Here is an 18,152-nt window from a genome sequence, read left to right as displayed (position 1 = left end):
TTTGGTACGATAAAACATGATTGTGGGAGCTTTCATTGTATGATCTGTGCGATAATTGCACCCAGCTTTACTGTCGATATATGTTGCTATGTCCTGATTGCCAAATGACGACAATATATGTGGACAGATCAGCCGCATATCTGAAAATTTACCAGACCCGGCCGTGTACGGTCACTTTCCTAGAGAATGAAGAAGGAAAACCAGCATTACTCATACAACTCTGCTTATTATCTGCACATTTAAAAAATTTTACTTTTAGATTTTTTTTTTTTTTGTACTTTCTATCTTAGGGTCTTCAAATGAAGGTCCTGAGGACAATGAGGATGAAGAGGACTTTGACTGGCAAATAGACCAGACTCCCTTTGAAGAATTACCCACCAATGTCCTTAGTTCACAATGCAGTTATGGTTTTGGGAATCTATGTGTTGGGGTCTTCGGGCGACTGCAGGTACAGTATTTCTACAAAGAAAATCTAAAGTAATAGTCTGTAAAAGAAAAAAGAAAATGCCGTTATTTAGATGTATCTGCTATATAATCTATACGACCTCCGATAATAGAGTGTTTAACCATGGCTGAGCCTACGGGAGATGTATGTGCAACAAAATTAGACCTGTTAGTGATTTGGTTTTGTCTGTGGAAGAATTAGAAGTGTTCAGATCTACGTTTATCTTGTGGGTCAGAGTCTCGGAAGCATGGATTTTTCCAATGCATCAAGAGAGACTCTGCAGTAGAGATGCTCTGTGCCCAGGAACCAAAGAGCCACACCTGAGCTCTGAGAGACCACCGGCCCGGGATCTGGCGGGCCAGCCTCTTGCAGCCAAGTTCAGCTTGGAGGCGGCAGTAGACCAATCAGAATCCTGGGAGTTAGTTTATGTGGGAGATTTAAATGTTACATCCCAGCACAGACTTAGAGAGGGCAGCATGGCAGCAAAGTGGTTAGTACTTCTGCCTCACATCACTGGAGTCATGAGTTCAATTCCCGACCATGGCCTTATCTGTGTGGAGTTTGTATGTTCTCCCCGTGTTTGCGTGGGTTTCCTCCAGGTGCTCCGGTTTCCTCCCACACTCCAAAAACATACTGGTAGGTTAATTGGCTGCTATCAAATTGACCTTAGTCTCTCTTTGTCTATGTCTGTGTGTGTTAGGAAATTTAGACTGTAAGCTCCAATGGGGCAGGGACTGATGTAAGTGAGTTCTCTGTACAGCGCTGCGGAATTAGTGGTGCTATATAAATAAATGATGATGATCCTAAACCGGCATTGGACAGACGTCATGATTTGGGAAGCTGTATAAAATGATGCGTAAAGCCCAGGTAGGTGGTGTAGAATCACAATCTTAGTGGTGTAGTGCCTGTAACAGCTCTTATAAGAGCTATTGAGATATAAACATCCTCACTGCTAAATTCCCATGGCCAACAGATTAGATCTAACACTCTAATCCATCTCCTGGCTGCCGTGCATTAAACCTCATCGCTCTGTCTGTTATCCAGCAGTCCTGAGCTAAAGTAAGCCGTCAGGAGGATTTAGGAACCAGCAAGCAGGTGCCTACCTGGAATACAGTGGCTCCAGTTGCCGGTGAAGGAGCCTTGTGGTGACAGCGATACCCAGCCCTGAAATTGTACTTCCTGCAGTGGACTTAACCGGCTAATAGGGTTTTATAGAGCTTTAAACTGTCCACAGATATAAAGTTACTTCCTGTGCCAGATTTCTGCACATAGAGAGTAAGTATACGCTGCTCCTCTCTGCTGCCATTGTGGCCCTTCATCGTCCTCACCATTTATTTATATAGCGCCACCAATTCCGCAGCGCTGTACAGAGAACTCACTCACATCAGTTCCTGCCCCATTGCAGCTTAGTTTAAATTCACTAACACACTCGGACACACACCCCCTACCAGTATTTTTTTGGAGTGTGGCAGGAAACCGGAGCACCCACAGGAAACTCGCACAAACTCCAGGAAGAACATACAAATTCCACACAGATAAGGCCATGGTCAGGAATCGAACTCATGACCCCAGTGCTGTGGGGTAGAAGTGCTAACCACTGAGCCACTGTGAACTCTACCTGTATCTCCATGTGTATTGAGTAGAGGCAGCCTGAAAGTGTGGGGGCAGCTTGCTCGGGTGAGATTTAATTTAGGAAAGCTTTGCCCTTTATAAGGTAAGACTTTGCAGTTATTCTCCATCTCCTGTTTGTCAATTTAATTCGATTTGTCATTAACACTGATTGTGAACTTGAGAAACATAACAGGCTCACCGTATTTGTCTACTTTTAAAAACCTGATCATAAATTATAGGTCTTCTGTTCCAATGCAATGTACATGAAGCAACTTTTCCTGCAGTGAACCTATAAAAGTTGTAACACGATGCCCCTAGTGGTCAAATTACGATAGCACATGCTAGAATACTAGCTTATTAAATAAAGCCACTCTTTGTCATAAAAGTACTTCTGCTTCATTCTTATTCAAAAATAGTTATACAAAATATATTTTGTTTTAAAATAAATGATGTTTCGGTATCGTGACATTTTGAGACAGGGCTGGACAATGCCGGTGATGGTGACTTAGAAGTGCGCTCTGGTGGTTTGACGCCGGTCTTCCGTCTCTGCCTCCTCCTTCCTTTCTGCATTGAAAGTGGGCTGTTGATGGCAGCCTGATCTCCTGTGCATTTACCAGACACTATTAGATTTCCAGCTATCACAGGACTAAGGCACAGTTCTTTAACAGGCCATTGTGTTGCTGTATTACTCCTGTATTCGTGAGAAGCACTTGTGACGCAAGTTCTGCCCGCGGTAACGACATGACATCATACTGCTCCCGTTCACATAAGTTGTACCGCAGATGGGTAGTATCCGTTAAGGGGGTCACAGGTAAAATAATGGGGTGCAGACTAATAATGTGTGGCGATGGGGGAGCAATATCATCATCCTCAACATTTATTTATATAGCGCCAGAAAATTCCGTAGCACTTTGCAATTGGGAACAAACATTAATAAAACAATACTGGGTAATACAGACAGACAGAGAGGTAAGAGGTCCCTGCTCGTAAACTTATAATCTATAGGACAATGGGAGTTTGAAACACAAGGGCATGTGCTACATCATATTGCACATTGGACCAGCTAGAATGCAAAGGTAAAAGTACTGAGTGGGCTGTGTGTGTAGCAATGTTCGTCAGAGGGTTGTTGTCTTGTGTTAGCTGTGTAGAGAGTGGTAATATGGTAATCTTGGGAGATTAAGATGGTGGTTGAGGAATATCATAAACTTGTCTGAAGCGGTGGGTTTTCAGAGAACGCTTGAAGGTTTGAAGACTAGAGGAAAGTCTTACTGTGCGAGCAATAGCTGACAATGTGTTGTGAGTAAATATGAACTCTAATATTTTGATTAATTACCGGTATATGCTGGTCAGTGTTTGGTAAGATGTTACTCATCAGGTTTTGCACTTATCACTAAGGCTGGGTACACACTGCAGGTTTTTCAGCCGACTATTGGGTCAACCACACGAAAGACGACCGTTCGGCAAGGGCCAGTATCTCATTAGTGCGTATACTTAAACAATGAACGATAGTCGTTCCAAAGTACCGATCGTCATTTCATTTGATTGTTCAGCAAAACTAAAAATCTCGTTTCAATTCTGCAGTGTGTGTGCACTCACGATCAGGATCTCCATAGTTTATAAAGTTACAATCTTTTCAGCCAACGGTTATGACAGATGAAGAGCACAGACCTGAGGGTGAATCTTTTAAAACATGTATAGAATGTACGCAGGAATTGGCATGGCGATCGTGACTTTTTTTTCTTTCTTTCAGTCGTTGGTACAATCGTTATAGATAACACATTGGTCTGAAAATTCTGTAGTGTGCACCCGGCCTTATAGGAGCCAGCAATTTGATACCAGACGTTTGCGGATGTTTGTCCAGAGTCTGCTTTAATGAAATGGCCGACTGTTGGAACGTGGTTTATGGCTCGTGCTGTGTTTGATAGATGCATTTTATCCATCCATCTGTAAAATTAGTGTTCGGAATATTGCTGCTTAGTGTGAGATCACAGAACGGAACACTGAGATAATATCTTATATTCTACAATGTGGGGCCTGTTATTCCTTACAATACACATGTATTTCTAACAAGTACTTCAGTAATGGCATCATTAAGATACTATTTACAGTTTGCACATATATGAATTTGACCTGTGTTGTATATTGTAATATATAATAGACAATTACATTAAGCCATTATTGCATAAGGTAGACTACCCCTGTTTGCAGTGCGTTGATAGGTTGCAGTCTGGTATATATTGTTTCAAGATATAAAGTAGCTACTTGTATGGTGTATAGGATACGACAACTGCCACATTGTATCTACCTGATGTTTATATTAATACAATGTACAAGAAATTGAACCATCCGGAATTCATTTTGCATTACATTCTATTATTATTTTGTGTACAATAATTTTATTGAATTTTAACTGCTTACAAATGAATATTTCTACCAGAGATCATCATTTCCAGGCGTCTGTACGTTGCTTGTTTCTCTCTGTCTTACGTTTTTATTTTATTTTTCGCTTTCTATACATTATCCTTCATCCCTTGGTGTTTCCACCTGTGTAACCGGCTGCTCTCTGCTCTTTCAGGAGGAGCTGACTGATGTTATTGACTTAAGAGATCCAGACGTCACCCCAGCCTCCGAGCGCACACAGAGGCGTCTGGCAGCCGAAAAGGCCAAGTTTGACCCCGATCATTACCTGTAAGTGCCTTTTAATGTCTGTGAGACAGCATATTCCCCAGGAGGATTGACATCACTCTGTGGCCAGATCTGGATTTGTTCCTTGAGGATCTGCTGTTTGACTTTTGTCTCTTTTTTTTCTTTTTCACTATTTTGATATTTCAGTATTCTTTATCTCTAGTCTTCTATAGGTTGCTGAAAAAAACACATTGTTGACTCTGTATCAAATAAGTATCTTGTAAAATTTAAAGGGAGCTGCTCGTCTTTTTAGAGGTCGTTTATTTAGTGGTTTATATCTGTCCTTCTACGACCTCTTCTAAGTACGTTGCTTTATTTTTCTGCTCCTTTGTGCATCTCAGCCATGTGTTTATGTCATCCGTCACAATTGTTTTTCTCCGCTCTGCTCTGTGTACCGTTGTGTCCAGAGAGCAGTTGTGTGTCGTATCCAAGGGCAAGAAAATGAAAGAAACTGTAAAGACATGACTGAATAATGCAGAAGGCATATCTAAAATCATTTTACGATATTTGACATTGTATGTAGACCAGCAACGCATACCTGTTTGATGAACGGAGGTTAAAAAAGGAGGAGTGAGGTGAGGGGGGTGTTATTATAAGGAGGGGGGGGTGTTATTATAAGGTAAACGTATGCCTGGTTACCTGATCATGGTGAAGCCAGTTAAGCAGGGCATTAACACTGTGTGAGTTGTGATAGTGTGTAATAATGTATGTGTTAATAGATGGTTTCAAAAGCAATCTTGGTGCATTACTTGGTATAATGTGATGGCTCCTGTTTCCATTATTGCCTCATGGATCCTGACTCACTAACATGTCCCTGAATGAGAGGCTGCATACTCCCGCAGGCTCCGTACGCAGACATACCTGGTGCCAGTAGCAATCCCAAATACATCCATTGTTTTTCTTTAAATTGCAAGTTAAGTATCGTTTAAGCATATATCTGATATTTCAGCATGTTTTGTAATGGCAGAAGGAGGCAGGTGGGAGTGTCAATGGAGGATGTCACAGTGCAAAGAGCTCAGAGGGGCATTCCAAAGCATTTCTGCTCACTTCATCGTGTGTCATGTGACTGTGGTTGCCGTTGTAGTCCAGAATCATAAATCATTAATAGCAGCCTGATGGGTGGGGGGAGGGGGAATGGTAAATACCAACATTCTTCTTATAGCCTGTCTCAGTGATTTATGTTAAAAAAACAAACAAACCATACTGGTAATTGTAGTTTCTCAACACCTGAAGAGACACAGGTTGGCCAGGCCTGGTTTAGAGTATAAAGAAAACAGACTTTGCAGCGTGGGTAGAAAAGTGGAGTACAATCAAACTGCTGTTAGATGTGGGTGATGAGATTCCTCGATCCTGTAAGTTTTTAAATGTAAACATTTTGTTTGCCATCCTCCTTGGTAAATAAAGTAGGAGGCTTGCGTGGTTGTTTTGTGTTTTTGAGAGTTGACATGGCCTTATCTGTTCTCCCCATGTTTGCTCCAGTTTCCTCCTACACTCCAAAAACATACTAGTAGGTTAATTGGCTGCTATCAAATTGACCCTAGTGTCTGTCTGTCTTGTCTTTCTTGTCTTTCTTGTCTTTCTTGTCTTTCTTGTCTGTCTTGTCTGTCTTGTCTGTGTGTGTTAGGGAATTTAGACTGTAAGCCCCAATGGGACAGGGACTGATGTGAGTGAGTTCTCTGTACAGCGCTGTGGAATCAGTGGCGCTATATAAATAAATGGTGATGATGATGATGGGTGCCCCATTTCCATTACAGTAAAAAGAAGGGAGGGTTGTAAAAATGTAAATAAGTTTAATAAAATATACATTATCACAAACATTCTGCTGGGCTGACGTTTAGGAAAGTAAATGTGCCCTGTAGGATCTGTGGGGGGCATCTTTGAAATGGTTAGTGTAGGGGCAGGACGTGGAGGAGAGTCAGGGCTGAGAATTAAGGGCCTATACTTTATTAAGATTTGTTTTATATAGGGTTAGAATATCCCGTATCGTTTTACAATTAATATTGAAATTGCTGCACTAATGAGGTTTTTTAGGACGTTTCCTATATGAATTAACCAATGGGCTTATGAAGAAATATGGACATTTCTGCAGAAAGCCTTTGTATACATTGTGTTGTTATCTGCTACAAACAGTCTGTTTGAAGATCCCCAATTGTTCCACTTGTACATGTGTGTGTTAGACATTCCTGCCCCCACCTCTGTATGCACCTGTCCCCTTACATACTGCAGATAGTGGTCCTTTACTTTCTTATCAGACCTTTGTTTGGAGGGTAGCCTGGTGGGAGAGATAAGAGAGGGGGGACGGACAGGACCACCAAGATGCGTTTAAGGCAGCCAGCTGTGTGAACTGCATCCCACGTCTTTATCCAAACATAGAACATAATAGCAGACTGGATTTTCACCTACACGTTCTGCACAGAACACACAAAGTCCCTTTAATTTGTGCTGTGAAAACATTTACTTCGAACGTGGCGGAGTTTGCTGTCGCTATATAAATAAATGCTAATAAAAAACAAAATCGAGAGGACTGCATAGATGTTCCAGCGGTTTGAGAACGAGAACATTTGTCATTGGAACACAGAAACAGAATTGATTGAATAAAAGTTTAATCTGATAAAATGTCACCGTGGAAAATGGTTACAACAAGGATGTGTAGCCAAAAGCAAACAATATGCAAAAATTAGACACAATCAGATATTCTTCCTACTTATGGCCCAGTAATTAAGTAGCGTTTGCTCCAGCAAAATGGGTAGGAAAACAAATCTCACAACGCATATGTCAGGTAATCTTCCATGATAAAATAAAACATAATCTGGGTTAGAATTATACAAGAAAACAGTTTATTGTTGTACAGCTGAGCGATTTCTGACATTTATCAACATACAACAAGGAGGAGAGAGAAAGCGGTGTATTCAGAGGCACTCCTATTGTGCTTACTTAAAACATAACTTTTATTAGGTTCATTAAAATGGAAAGATATGAGCGAAATAACTTTAAAAGGGGAAATGAAAAATAAAATAGTGAAAAGTGATTAAAATGCAAAGTATTGCAAAGTTCCACCAATATCTTCATTAATCAAGTAAATCTCACTTGAATAGTGCAACAATAATGTACCTCTCAGACAACAGTTTGAAATAATACAAGTCCGGTCAGTGATATATCCAATTAGCGCTACAATAAAGTGCCTATCGGATAATTACAGTCCTCTTATATGGACTGATATCAAATATAAGGTACCAGCCATAATAAGAAACAAAATTAATATCCCCAAATGGCGCTACAATAATGTGCAGCTAGAGTAATTATAATCCTCTCAGAGAGGCTGAATTTGAGCCCTTAATAGCTGCCATATAGATATAATGGTTAGCCCGAGTCTGCGGATCTAAATCTAATCTAATAATACCAAGGTCGACAGGCTCCGATAAAGGTATTGAAGATATCATAGAGCCTAAGTTTCCAGAATCGCGGGGTTATGTGATCATTCCCTGCCTGTAAAAATCTGGGGAGCGATTCATTGAGGAAACTATGGTGAAGAGAATGAGTGAGACGAGACGCCGATGCGCGTTTCGCTCTTTGGCTTTTTCAAGACGAAATGACAGCTTTTTAATACTCCTACAAGAAAGTGTGGTTAGAATTGATATTATTACCGGACTTCTATTATTTCAAACTGTTGTCTGAGAGGCACATTATTGTTGCACTATTCAAGTGAGATTTACTTGATTAATGAAGATATTGGTGGGACTTTGCAATACTTTGCATTTTAATCACTTTTCACTATTTTATTTTTCATTTTCCCTTTTAAAGTTATTTCGCTCATATCTTTCCATTTTAATGAACCTAATAAAAGTTATGTTTTTAAGTAAGCACAATAGGAGTGCCTCTGAATACACCGCTTTCTCTCTCCTCCTTGTTGTATGAATTGACCACAGTGTAGGGAGCACCCCCCGATGAGAGCTTTATCCCTCTATTCGGGTATTCATTTGAACAAATATTTTGAGTGCTTACATTATAGTGCCTGGTGCGATTTTTCCATTGTTTTGTAGTAAATATTTATCAACATGCCTGATCAGGACCAGTGCAAGGTTGGTCTGCACCCTTGGTAAAGCTTCATCTTATCTCCCCCAGTATCCACTCCCCAGCCCCTCACACACAAAAAAAACCCCATCACTCGCCTGTTACACACTGACAGGTTCCCCGCCGTCCATGGGGTATTCTCACATTTGCCCCCTGACCACCAGCTATTTTCACACATGCCCGTCTGCCCATCAGCTTTTGTCACTCATGCCACCTCTGCTCCGGATGCCCTAGGCAGCTTTTTTTCATACATTCCCACCAGATTTTCTCTCGTGCCCCTCTGCCCCTTGCCAGCCAGCTTTTTTCTCACATGCCCTATTGCTTAATGCCCTATCTATGTCATTTTAGATTACCTTTCTGTATTTATCTGCATGTGTTCATGTTTTCTGCAGATTTAAATTGACTACTAATTGACAGCAACAGAGGAGAGCCAAATAGTGGGCAAATACTAAAAAATAAATGGTTCCTCAACCCTGCAGTTTCTTTAAATGAATAGTATGTAACTCATGAGGAATTTAAAACTTTCCCCTTTCCCCGTTTTCTCCAGCCCGCCCCTCCACTCTTTTCTCCAGTTTTTCTGTAGCCTCCTCTCCACCCTCATTTTTCTGTAGCCTCCTCTCCGCCCCATGCCGTGTTTCTGTAGCCTCCGCTCCGCTCTGTCCCGTGTTTCTGTAGCCTCCGCTGCGCCCTGTCCCGTGTTTCTGTAGCCTCCGCTGCGCCCTGTCCCGTGTTTCTGTAGCCTCCGCTGCGCCCTGTCCCGTGTTTCTGTAGCCTCCGCTCCGCCCTGTCCCGTGTTTCTGTAGCCTCCGCTCCGCCCTGTCCCGTGTTTCTGTAGCCTCCGCTCCGCCCTGTCCCGTGTTTCTGTAGCCTCCGCTCCGCCCTGTCCCGTGTTTCTGTAGCCTCCGCTCCGCCCTGTCCCGTGTTTCTCTAGCCTCCGCTCCGCCCTGCCCTGTCCCGTGTTTCTGTAGCCTTCGCTCCGCCCCGTCCCGTGTTTCTGTAGCCTCCGCTCCGCCCCGTCCCGTGTTTCTGTAGCCTCCTCTCCGCCCCATGCCGTGTTTCTGTAGCCTCCGCTCTGAACTGTCCCATGTTTCTGTAGCCTCCTCTCCGCCCCGTCCCGTGTTTCTGTAGCCTCCTCTCCGCCCCGTCCCGTGTTTCTGTAGCCTCCTCTCCGCCCCGTCCCGTGTTTCTGTAGCCTCCTCTCCGCCCCGTCCCGTGTTTCTGTAGCCTCCTCTCCGCCCCGTCCCGTGTTTCTGTAGCCTCCTCTCCGCCCCAACCCGTGTTTCTGTAGCCTCCTCCGCCCTGTCCCGTTTCTGTAGCCTCCTCTCCGCGCCCGTCCCCTGTTTCTGTAGCCTCCTCTCCGCGCCCGTCCCCTGTTTCTGTAGCCTCCTCTCCGCGCCCGTCCCGTGCTTCTCTAGCCTCCTCTCCGCGCCCGTCCCGTGTTTCTCTAGCCTCCTCTCCGCGCCCGTCCCGTGTTTCTCTAGCCTCCTCTCCGCACCCATCCCGTGTTTCTCTAGCTTCCTCTCCGCACCCGTCCCGTGTTTCTCTAGCTTCCTCTCCGCGCCCGTCCCGTGTTTCTCTAGCCTCCTCTCCGCGCCCGTCCCGTGTTTCTCTAGCCTCCTCTCCGCGCCCGTCCCGTGTTTCTCTAGCCTCCTCTCCGCGCCCGTCCCGTGTTTCTCTAGCCTCCTCTCCGCGCCCGTCCCGTGTTTCTCTAGCCTCCTCTCCGCGCCCATCCCGTGTTTCTCTAGCTTCCTCTCCGCACCCGTCCCGTGTTTCTCTAGCTTCCTCTCCGCACCCGTCCCGTGTTTCTCTAGCTTCCTCTCCGCACCCGTCCCGTGTTTCTGTAGCCTCCTCTCCATCCATTGACTGTTTAGGATCATTATCGGGAATTGTGGCTGTTTGAACTCACCCCGCTATCTGGTCAATATCACGGTGGGTGTGGCCAGTATTGGATTGTTCACCACAAATTGTTCAGATTGGCTTCTAATTGTATCTTTCTGTATAACCAATGGTACCTGGAGAACCAGAAATCTTGTGGCCATTGAAAGATGTCTTTAGTAAAATACATTGATCTGCATTAACCTGACATTCACTAACCTTCCTTCCTCCTTAATATATACTTTCTTCTTGATACCCACTTCCCCTGTTTAGTCTTTACATTATTACACCTATGCCTCCTATATTCCCCTTCATTAATTGTCTGCCCCATCCCCCTCATATATCCTTAAACCCAACCCTCTTCATCATAGTTTATTTTAATTCGCTACCATCACCCATCACTACAACCCCCTCGTACATACCAACATTAGGTTACACCCCGATCTGCCCATATCACCCCCTCCCCCCAACCATCCATAATGCCCCTGTGTTTTTCACAGATATGTCCCTTTTGGATGCTAATAATTAGGACTATTTCTCATCCCTTCTCTTGCCCCAACTATCCCTTTATTCCTCTCACGTTCATTTATGTTTGCACCATATTTCCTTTTTTCTCTCCTATTTTTCTATTTTCCACTAAAAAAAAAATCCCTCTCGTTTGACCTCTCCTCAGTTCCATAATCTAGTCATTCCCCCTCTTTTATCCTCCTATCTTCCATCGCTCTCTCCTGTAACACTTTTTCCATCCTTCTCTTATTCCGTCTTCTCTCGTCCCCTCTCGCTGTCCCTTTAATTCCCTCAGTTCCGTTAATCATGTTTATTTTGTGTGTTCTTGCTGTCTTAATCTCCCACCTTGCCTCCTGCCTTTGCCGCTGGTTTATCTCTCCGTACCGTCCTTGCCTTGTTCTCAGTGTCACTATGGCTACAGTACTCTGCGCTTCTGTCATATAAGAACCATGCACACACGGCGTTACACTAAGCTCCGCATACATCCCAAAGCCTGGGAGAGAGAGAGAGAGAGAGAGAGAGCCGCTGTCCATCTATCACTTACTGGGCTCCGGCCCAGCTCAGCAATTCTACACTAGGCTGCCCGGCTCACTATAATCTAGTTGATGAACACCAGAGGAATTCTCCACAGTTGCCGCTTACATCATTCATTCATCCACCAGCTGGAGCCGACTGGCTTGTCTCCTACGCGGATTGTTTTTCTTTTTTATCACAATGATGTCTGTCTATTAAGCACGTCGATTTAAAGTTACTGCGGCACAAACTACAGTACACGTAGATTTCAGTCTGATTCTAGTTAACGTCTTCTGTGCGTCTTCTCACGGCGGCTTTACTAACACTCCTATTAAACTATTCTTTGTAAATCATGTTTCTTTTATGTCTAGTTTATTAGATAGCGGTCGCTTTGCTGCAGTTAATCTTACTTTACAGTCAATTTTTTTTTTTTTTAATAAAAAGTCTTGCGCACAATAAACTGTTGTAAACTTTTCAACGTTTCTAATAGGAAAACAAGGACAAATATGGCCATGTTTTATCCACCGAAAAGCACACCCAGGGGGAGGCCACTCCCATAGTGGGCATAGGCTGTTGAGTCGAGTTTTGCCCCAGTGGGCTAAATATTTGCACGCCCTCCCCTGACCACGCCCCCATTTGCTCATGTCATTCCTATTTCCTGTGGGGCCACGCCCCTTTGACATCTGAAAATTGGGTCTGTCCGGAGGGAAGAAATAGTTAAAATAGGTCAAAGCATGCTCTTTGCAGCAGGTTTGATGCTTAAGCCCTAGTGAATGTAGCATTCTCCTCATTTTATTGAGGTGAGGTTTTGCTCAGTGATTTATGGTACTAAAGGACATTGCAGGTCATTTTTTTTTTTCTGATTACTTGTCTTATAGAAGTGTTGCTAGGATATGCTGTAGGGTATTTACTAGAGTGTCTGTCTGAATAATTTACTGGCTGAAAAACCCGAACATACAATGAATATTCTGCCATTAAATGCAAAATATTATCTTTTTTCAAGCTGCACCGACTTGCAGTTCACAATGATAAACATATTACTCTTAGGGAAATGCTTTGTAAAGTGCCTCCTTCTCTGTGTATAATGCATATTAGATGGTGAGGGCTGTCCAGTGGGTCGATGTAATTACATGTGATTATTGAGAACCAAGCAAGGGCCACTTGATTACATTCTTATTAATACTTGCATAAATATTTGTTGTTTGTCTAAACGAGGTGGAACAGTCATCTACACGCATTAAGTTCTGCCAAATCATTTTACAATGTTGATTTAATTATCTTTTTTCATACAGGTCCATATAAAGTTTAGTTGAATCATTTATAAGCGTACTGATTTGGATCTTCCGTATGTTTGACCTTGTTTTGTGTTTGAGGTCAGCAGCATTGATTGTGTATAGACCGCTTCTGCTGACTATTCCTGCCGGACTGAACATTTCTGTTTCTCCCCCCAGAGCTGATCTTTATGAGGATGAGGCCATTCAGCAGTTGTTACAGTTTAAGCCCTGGTGGTTGGAGGTACAGGAGGGAAACAGCAAAATATCGCTGGAGAATCAGGAAAAGAGGGGTAAGGCCATGTGTCCCACATGGGAGGCGTTTTGGAAGAAGACGTTTATTCCAGGCTGTATTCCGAACATTCCGTTATCGCTGTACATTCCGCAAGGAACTCTGATTTCACAGAGCAGCTGTTTAATGATAAGAATGGCTGATTGCAAGGCTCAGGAGATTATAGTCAGGCACACTGCTGAAAAGCAACAACCTTTGCATTATATCATTACTGTATAACGATATCACAAGTCACAGGAAGAGCCGTGGTCCTATCAACAGAGCACGAGACCCCAAGATGACTCCCAGAACACAAGGGGGATTAATGTGTGAACTTGTGACATTCATCGATGTATAAACTACAGGAAATGATGTCCTTAGAAGCCAGTGATGGGCAACTTTATATACTTTAAAAGCCACCGACGCCTCCTCTCCCAATAAAAAAGACATTTGATAAGGGACCGGCCATTTATTTTCAAATAGTGCCTGATACAATTTTCTTTTTCTTTGCTGAAGACTTAATAATATAAGAAGGATTGCGTTTGACACTAGATTGTATCGAAGCTTATTTACATAAGGGCAAAAGTGTGGACAACGCAAATGCTCTTCTTTGATGTAACACAACTAGATAACTGGTGGATTTGTCGCTGTAGGTCACAGTGTAGACAGAGAAGGGAGGAGCTAACCTCTGTGGGAGGAGCTAACCTCTGTGGGAGGAGCTAACCTTGGTGGCGGGTGTTCCCTGCTGCGTGAGCATTGCTGCCTTTACACCCTTGTGTAAAAAGAAGAAGAAAACAATGCCCCCAAACCACCATGCTTAGTTTGTGTTAGATATCCGTTTCACTGTAGGCATAACAAGTAGATGATGGAGATAGCAGCTATTTATATAGCGCCACTAATTCCGCAGCGCTGTACATCAGTCCCTGCCCTATTGGAGCTTACAGTCTAAATTCCCTAACATACACACACAGACTAAAGTCAATTTAATAGCAGCCAATTAACCTACTAGTATGTTTTTGGAGTGTGGGAGGAAACCAGGGAGAAAATACAATATCCACAAAGATAAGGCCATGGTCGGGAGTCAAACTCATGACCCCAGTGCTGTGAGGCAAAAGTGCTAACCACTGAGCCACCATGATAATAATTTCATAATAATTATTTGTATTTTCACAATCCACCTGCACTTCATGGAAGAAGCACAAAACATCCGAAGAATGAATAGAATTTCAGAACATGTCCTAGATAAAGAGATTTTGGTGTGATATGTTAAAATTGAAGAATATCACTTACCTGTTATCCCCCCCCCCCCCCCCCCTCAAACTTGCAATGCAGTGACTCCTGTGATACATTCCAAATCATCCCTTATTGGAGCAGACCTTTTTGTAAAATGCTAGCGACGTTGTCAAGGCTCCTCCTCTGTGCGGTGCCCATCTGAATGCAGAGCTTACAGGGGAGGGGCCTAGACAACACCTCTCGTAGTTTTAAAAATAAAAAATCCTTTCCTGAGCAGGAGAGGGGGGGACCCTCCTGCTCTGACCATTGGAGTTCCACTAGACGATCGAAATATGCCAAAATACACAAACTGCTGTTGTATAATTTTTACAGCTGGATGTCTGATTTTAAGTTTTGTTTCCCCCCCCAGTTACGTTTACAGAGAAAGAAAAGGAGCAGCTGCGAAAATTCACAAACAAGTCGTATTTGCTGGACAAGAAAGTGGAGCAGCAGACGTACCTGGGTCTGATCGATCTCCTCCTGGCTTACTGCTATGAGACTCGCGTTACTGAAGGAGAGAATAATGTAAGTGGATTTTCCTCTCACTGGCTCAGAGCTGTCTGGAGGACACTCCTGCCAGGAGGATTCTGCTATAATAGTCTGCTATTGTAAGCGCTCGCTGAGCCGTCCTGACAGCCCAGGCGCGCAGACAAGGAGCTAGAAATAATCTGACAGGTGAAAAATGAGTCCCACTCGTTTTAAGGATAAGGCTGAAGGCTGCTGTTAGAAGTGTTTCGCAGTAGATTTAGCAGATAGTGAGTAGCCGTCCGCCCATTTCAGCATCTCAATCCTCCCCTTAAATTGTACGGTGTCATGTAGCAGAAAAATATCTACCTGCAAACTGTGTTGTACAAAGATGTCAGCATTGCTGGGACTGTTGTTTATATTATGTCATGTCTGTAAAGGCGAGAGGACCGTTCCCCAGAGAACGAAGTATCAGGTGGCGTTTATTCTGTTTAAAGGTTTTCTCAGTTTGCTTTGTGGGAGGGGATGATGACATTATTTGCTCATTCCAGGAAAAAAACGCAAACGTAAATTATGTCCAGAAATGTGATGTTTTGTGTAGTATGCTGAGTCAGATTCTACAGAAGACGTGTCTAGGTCTCCGTCAAACGCGTATCATCATCATCATCATCATCATCAGCTATTCTATAGCGCCACTAATTCTGCAGCGCTGTACAGAGAACTTGCTCACATCGGTCCCTGCCCCATTGGGGCTTACAGTCTAAATTCCCTAACACACACATACAGACAGACTAGAGTCAATTTGATAGCAGCCAATTAACCTACCAGTATGTTTTTGGAGTGTGGGAGGAAACCGGAGCACCCGGAGGAAACCCACGCAAACACGGGGAGAACATACAAACTCCACACAGATAAGGCCATGGTCAGGAATTAAACTCATGACCCCAGTGCTGTGAGGCAGAAGTGCTAACCACTGAGCCACCGCACTGCCCCTCATATGCGCCACGTTCCTGTCATCTGTGTTCATTTTCAACCTGCCGCCTTTATCAGACTGTCGCATTTACGTGAACGCGCCCTTACTGTACTTGTCCTATATTTGCACACCCCTTCCTTCCCCCATTTCACCTCTTTAAATGTAAGGAGTGTAATTTGCAGCTGGCTCTAGATAGGGACTTGCGCTTACGCCTTTAATATGCGCATACATAGACGCTTACATCCAACTCTACATCAGGCTCTCAATCTGCTGTACACGGTCAACTAGATAAGTCATTATGTGACAGTTATGACTTTGTGCGAGGCGGATTCCTGATAATGGAACGAAAACCCCCTAAAATCAAGTCACTTGTTTATAAACTCCATGTAAGAGTTCTCTGTCCTTTCTTTTAAAAGTGATGGGAATTTTTAATTTAAACAGATTTCTCGCTTCTTTTCATGCATAAAGTACAATCTCTAAACCCATAAAGAATGTGGATAAAAGGCGAGCGGACTCCCACTGCAGTATGGCTGCGTGCAGCGAGCAACACTTGACTGGTTACCGAGCAGACTGGTGTTCTGTCATTCAGTGTAGTATTACTGTTCTCCCTCCTCCCCAATATAGCAATTATTTCCGGCTTGATTGCTCTTTAAAGGCATAAATGTAATCGACCATCCTTCTGACCGAATGATCTGTGGTATATAACTCTTAAGGTTTATAGTAATATGTATCACTTTGATGGGCTTAGAAAGGATAATGTCTTTTATCTTGCAGGTAGAGTCTGCCTGGAATATAAGGAAATTAAGTGGAACCCTCAGCTGGTTTGAGGTGAGCGGCTTTTTATTTTTAAACGGTTCAAAAACTACAGTAGGTTTATCCCAAAGATATTTAACCCCTTCATAAAAAGAGGTTTTTGTTCCTTTATTAGCAGAGTAATTATAAAATGTTACGAACCATCACGTGAATTCCACCGGTTTACAAAGGATTCCGTTAACTTTAGTTCAATGCTCTTATTCATATTATTTACCAACAAAAACTTTTTCATTTGATCATGGGTTTACTGGTCCTGACCCGTTGGACTAATTAAAGGGTTCGGACATTTGATAAAAAACCCTCAATCATACCAGATTTGTATACACACATTATTCTGCTTAATTTATTGTGTTGTGATACGTTCTGCATTGTCTATGTTGTTGTACTGTTTAACAAAAACCTATTGACTTTATCTTGTACTTTGAGCGACAATTATCCAGAATCCGTGCACTGATTTTATTCCATTCTACTGTATTATCTGGATATTGTTTTGATTAAAACTTTACCTACTATATACACATTGTGTGCCTGGGAATAAATCCTTATACCCTATTGCAGTGGTTCCCAAACTGTGTGCCTAGGCTCCCTGGGGTGCCTCGGCGATCTCACAGCGGTGCCTCGGCCAGGGCCAGTGGTAAGCAAGAAGGGGGACTAAATGGTACTTACTTTGGCTTAGGGGTGCCTTCAAAAAATTATGGAGACCCTAGGGGTGCCTTGAACGGAAAAAGTTTGGAATCCACTGCCTTATTGCTTAATTTAGAGGGCAGGGACCCCTACTTGTTTCACCGTTCCCATAGTAACAGCAACTACCCCCATTAAATACACATTGAGAAGCGCGAGTTATCCACCTACTATCTATCGATGTTATGATCCATCGTTTTAATGGTCACAGAGAAGTTATTTCTCTTTACAATTGTAGGTTGTTTTTTTTTGTTTTTGTTATTTTATGCGGGCCGCGCACTTTCCTTTTTTAGCGCCTATGCGGGCCGCGCACTTTCCCTTTTTAGCGCTTATGCGGGCCGCGCACTTTCCCTTTTTAGCGCTTATGCGGGCCGCGCACTTTCCCTTTTTAGCGCTTATGCGGGCCGCGCACTTTCCCTTTTTAGCGCTTATGCGGGCCGCGCACTTTCCCTTTTTTTATCGCTTATGCGGGCCACTCACTTTCCCTTTTTTAGCGCCCATGCGGGCCGCACACTTTTTCCCTTTTTTAGCGCCTATGCGGGCCGCGCACTTTCCCTTTTTAGCGCTTATGCGGGCCGCGCACTTTCCCTTTTTAGCGCTTATGCGGGCCGCGCACTTTCCCTTTTTAGCGCTTATGCGGGCCGCGCACTTTCCCTTTTTAGCGCTTATGCGGGCCGCGCACTTTCCCTTTTTTTATCG

General features: G+C 43.4%; 1 protein-coding gene across 1 annotated transcript in view; it reads left to right on the top strand.

The window, feature by feature from the left end:
• The window catches only part of SHQ1 (SHQ1, H/ACA ribonucleoprotein assembly factor), a 72,792-nt gene that overhangs the window by 10,193 nt on the left and 44,447 nt on the right, over window positions 1-18,152 (top strand). The window contains 5 exon segments of the mRNA XM_075183461.1: window positions 291-448; window positions 4,632-4,744; window positions 13,159-13,271; window positions 14,892-15,046; window positions 16,734-16,787. Of these exon segments, the coding sequence (XP_075039562.1) occupies window positions 291-448; window positions 4,632-4,744; window positions 13,159-13,271; window positions 14,892-15,046; window positions 16,734-16,787 (593 nt within the window).

Source organism: Mixophyes fleayi, chromosome 8 (assembly GCF_038048845.1).
Source record: "Mixophyes fleayi isolate aMixFle1 chromosome 8, aMixFle1.hap1, whole genome shotgun sequence".
NCBI lineage: Eukaryota > Metazoa > Chordata > Amphibia > Anura > Limnodynastidae > Mixophyes > Mixophyes fleayi.
The sequence above is the reverse complement of the archived record's forward strand: the minus strand, read 5'-3'. Positions and strand labels throughout refer to the sequence as shown.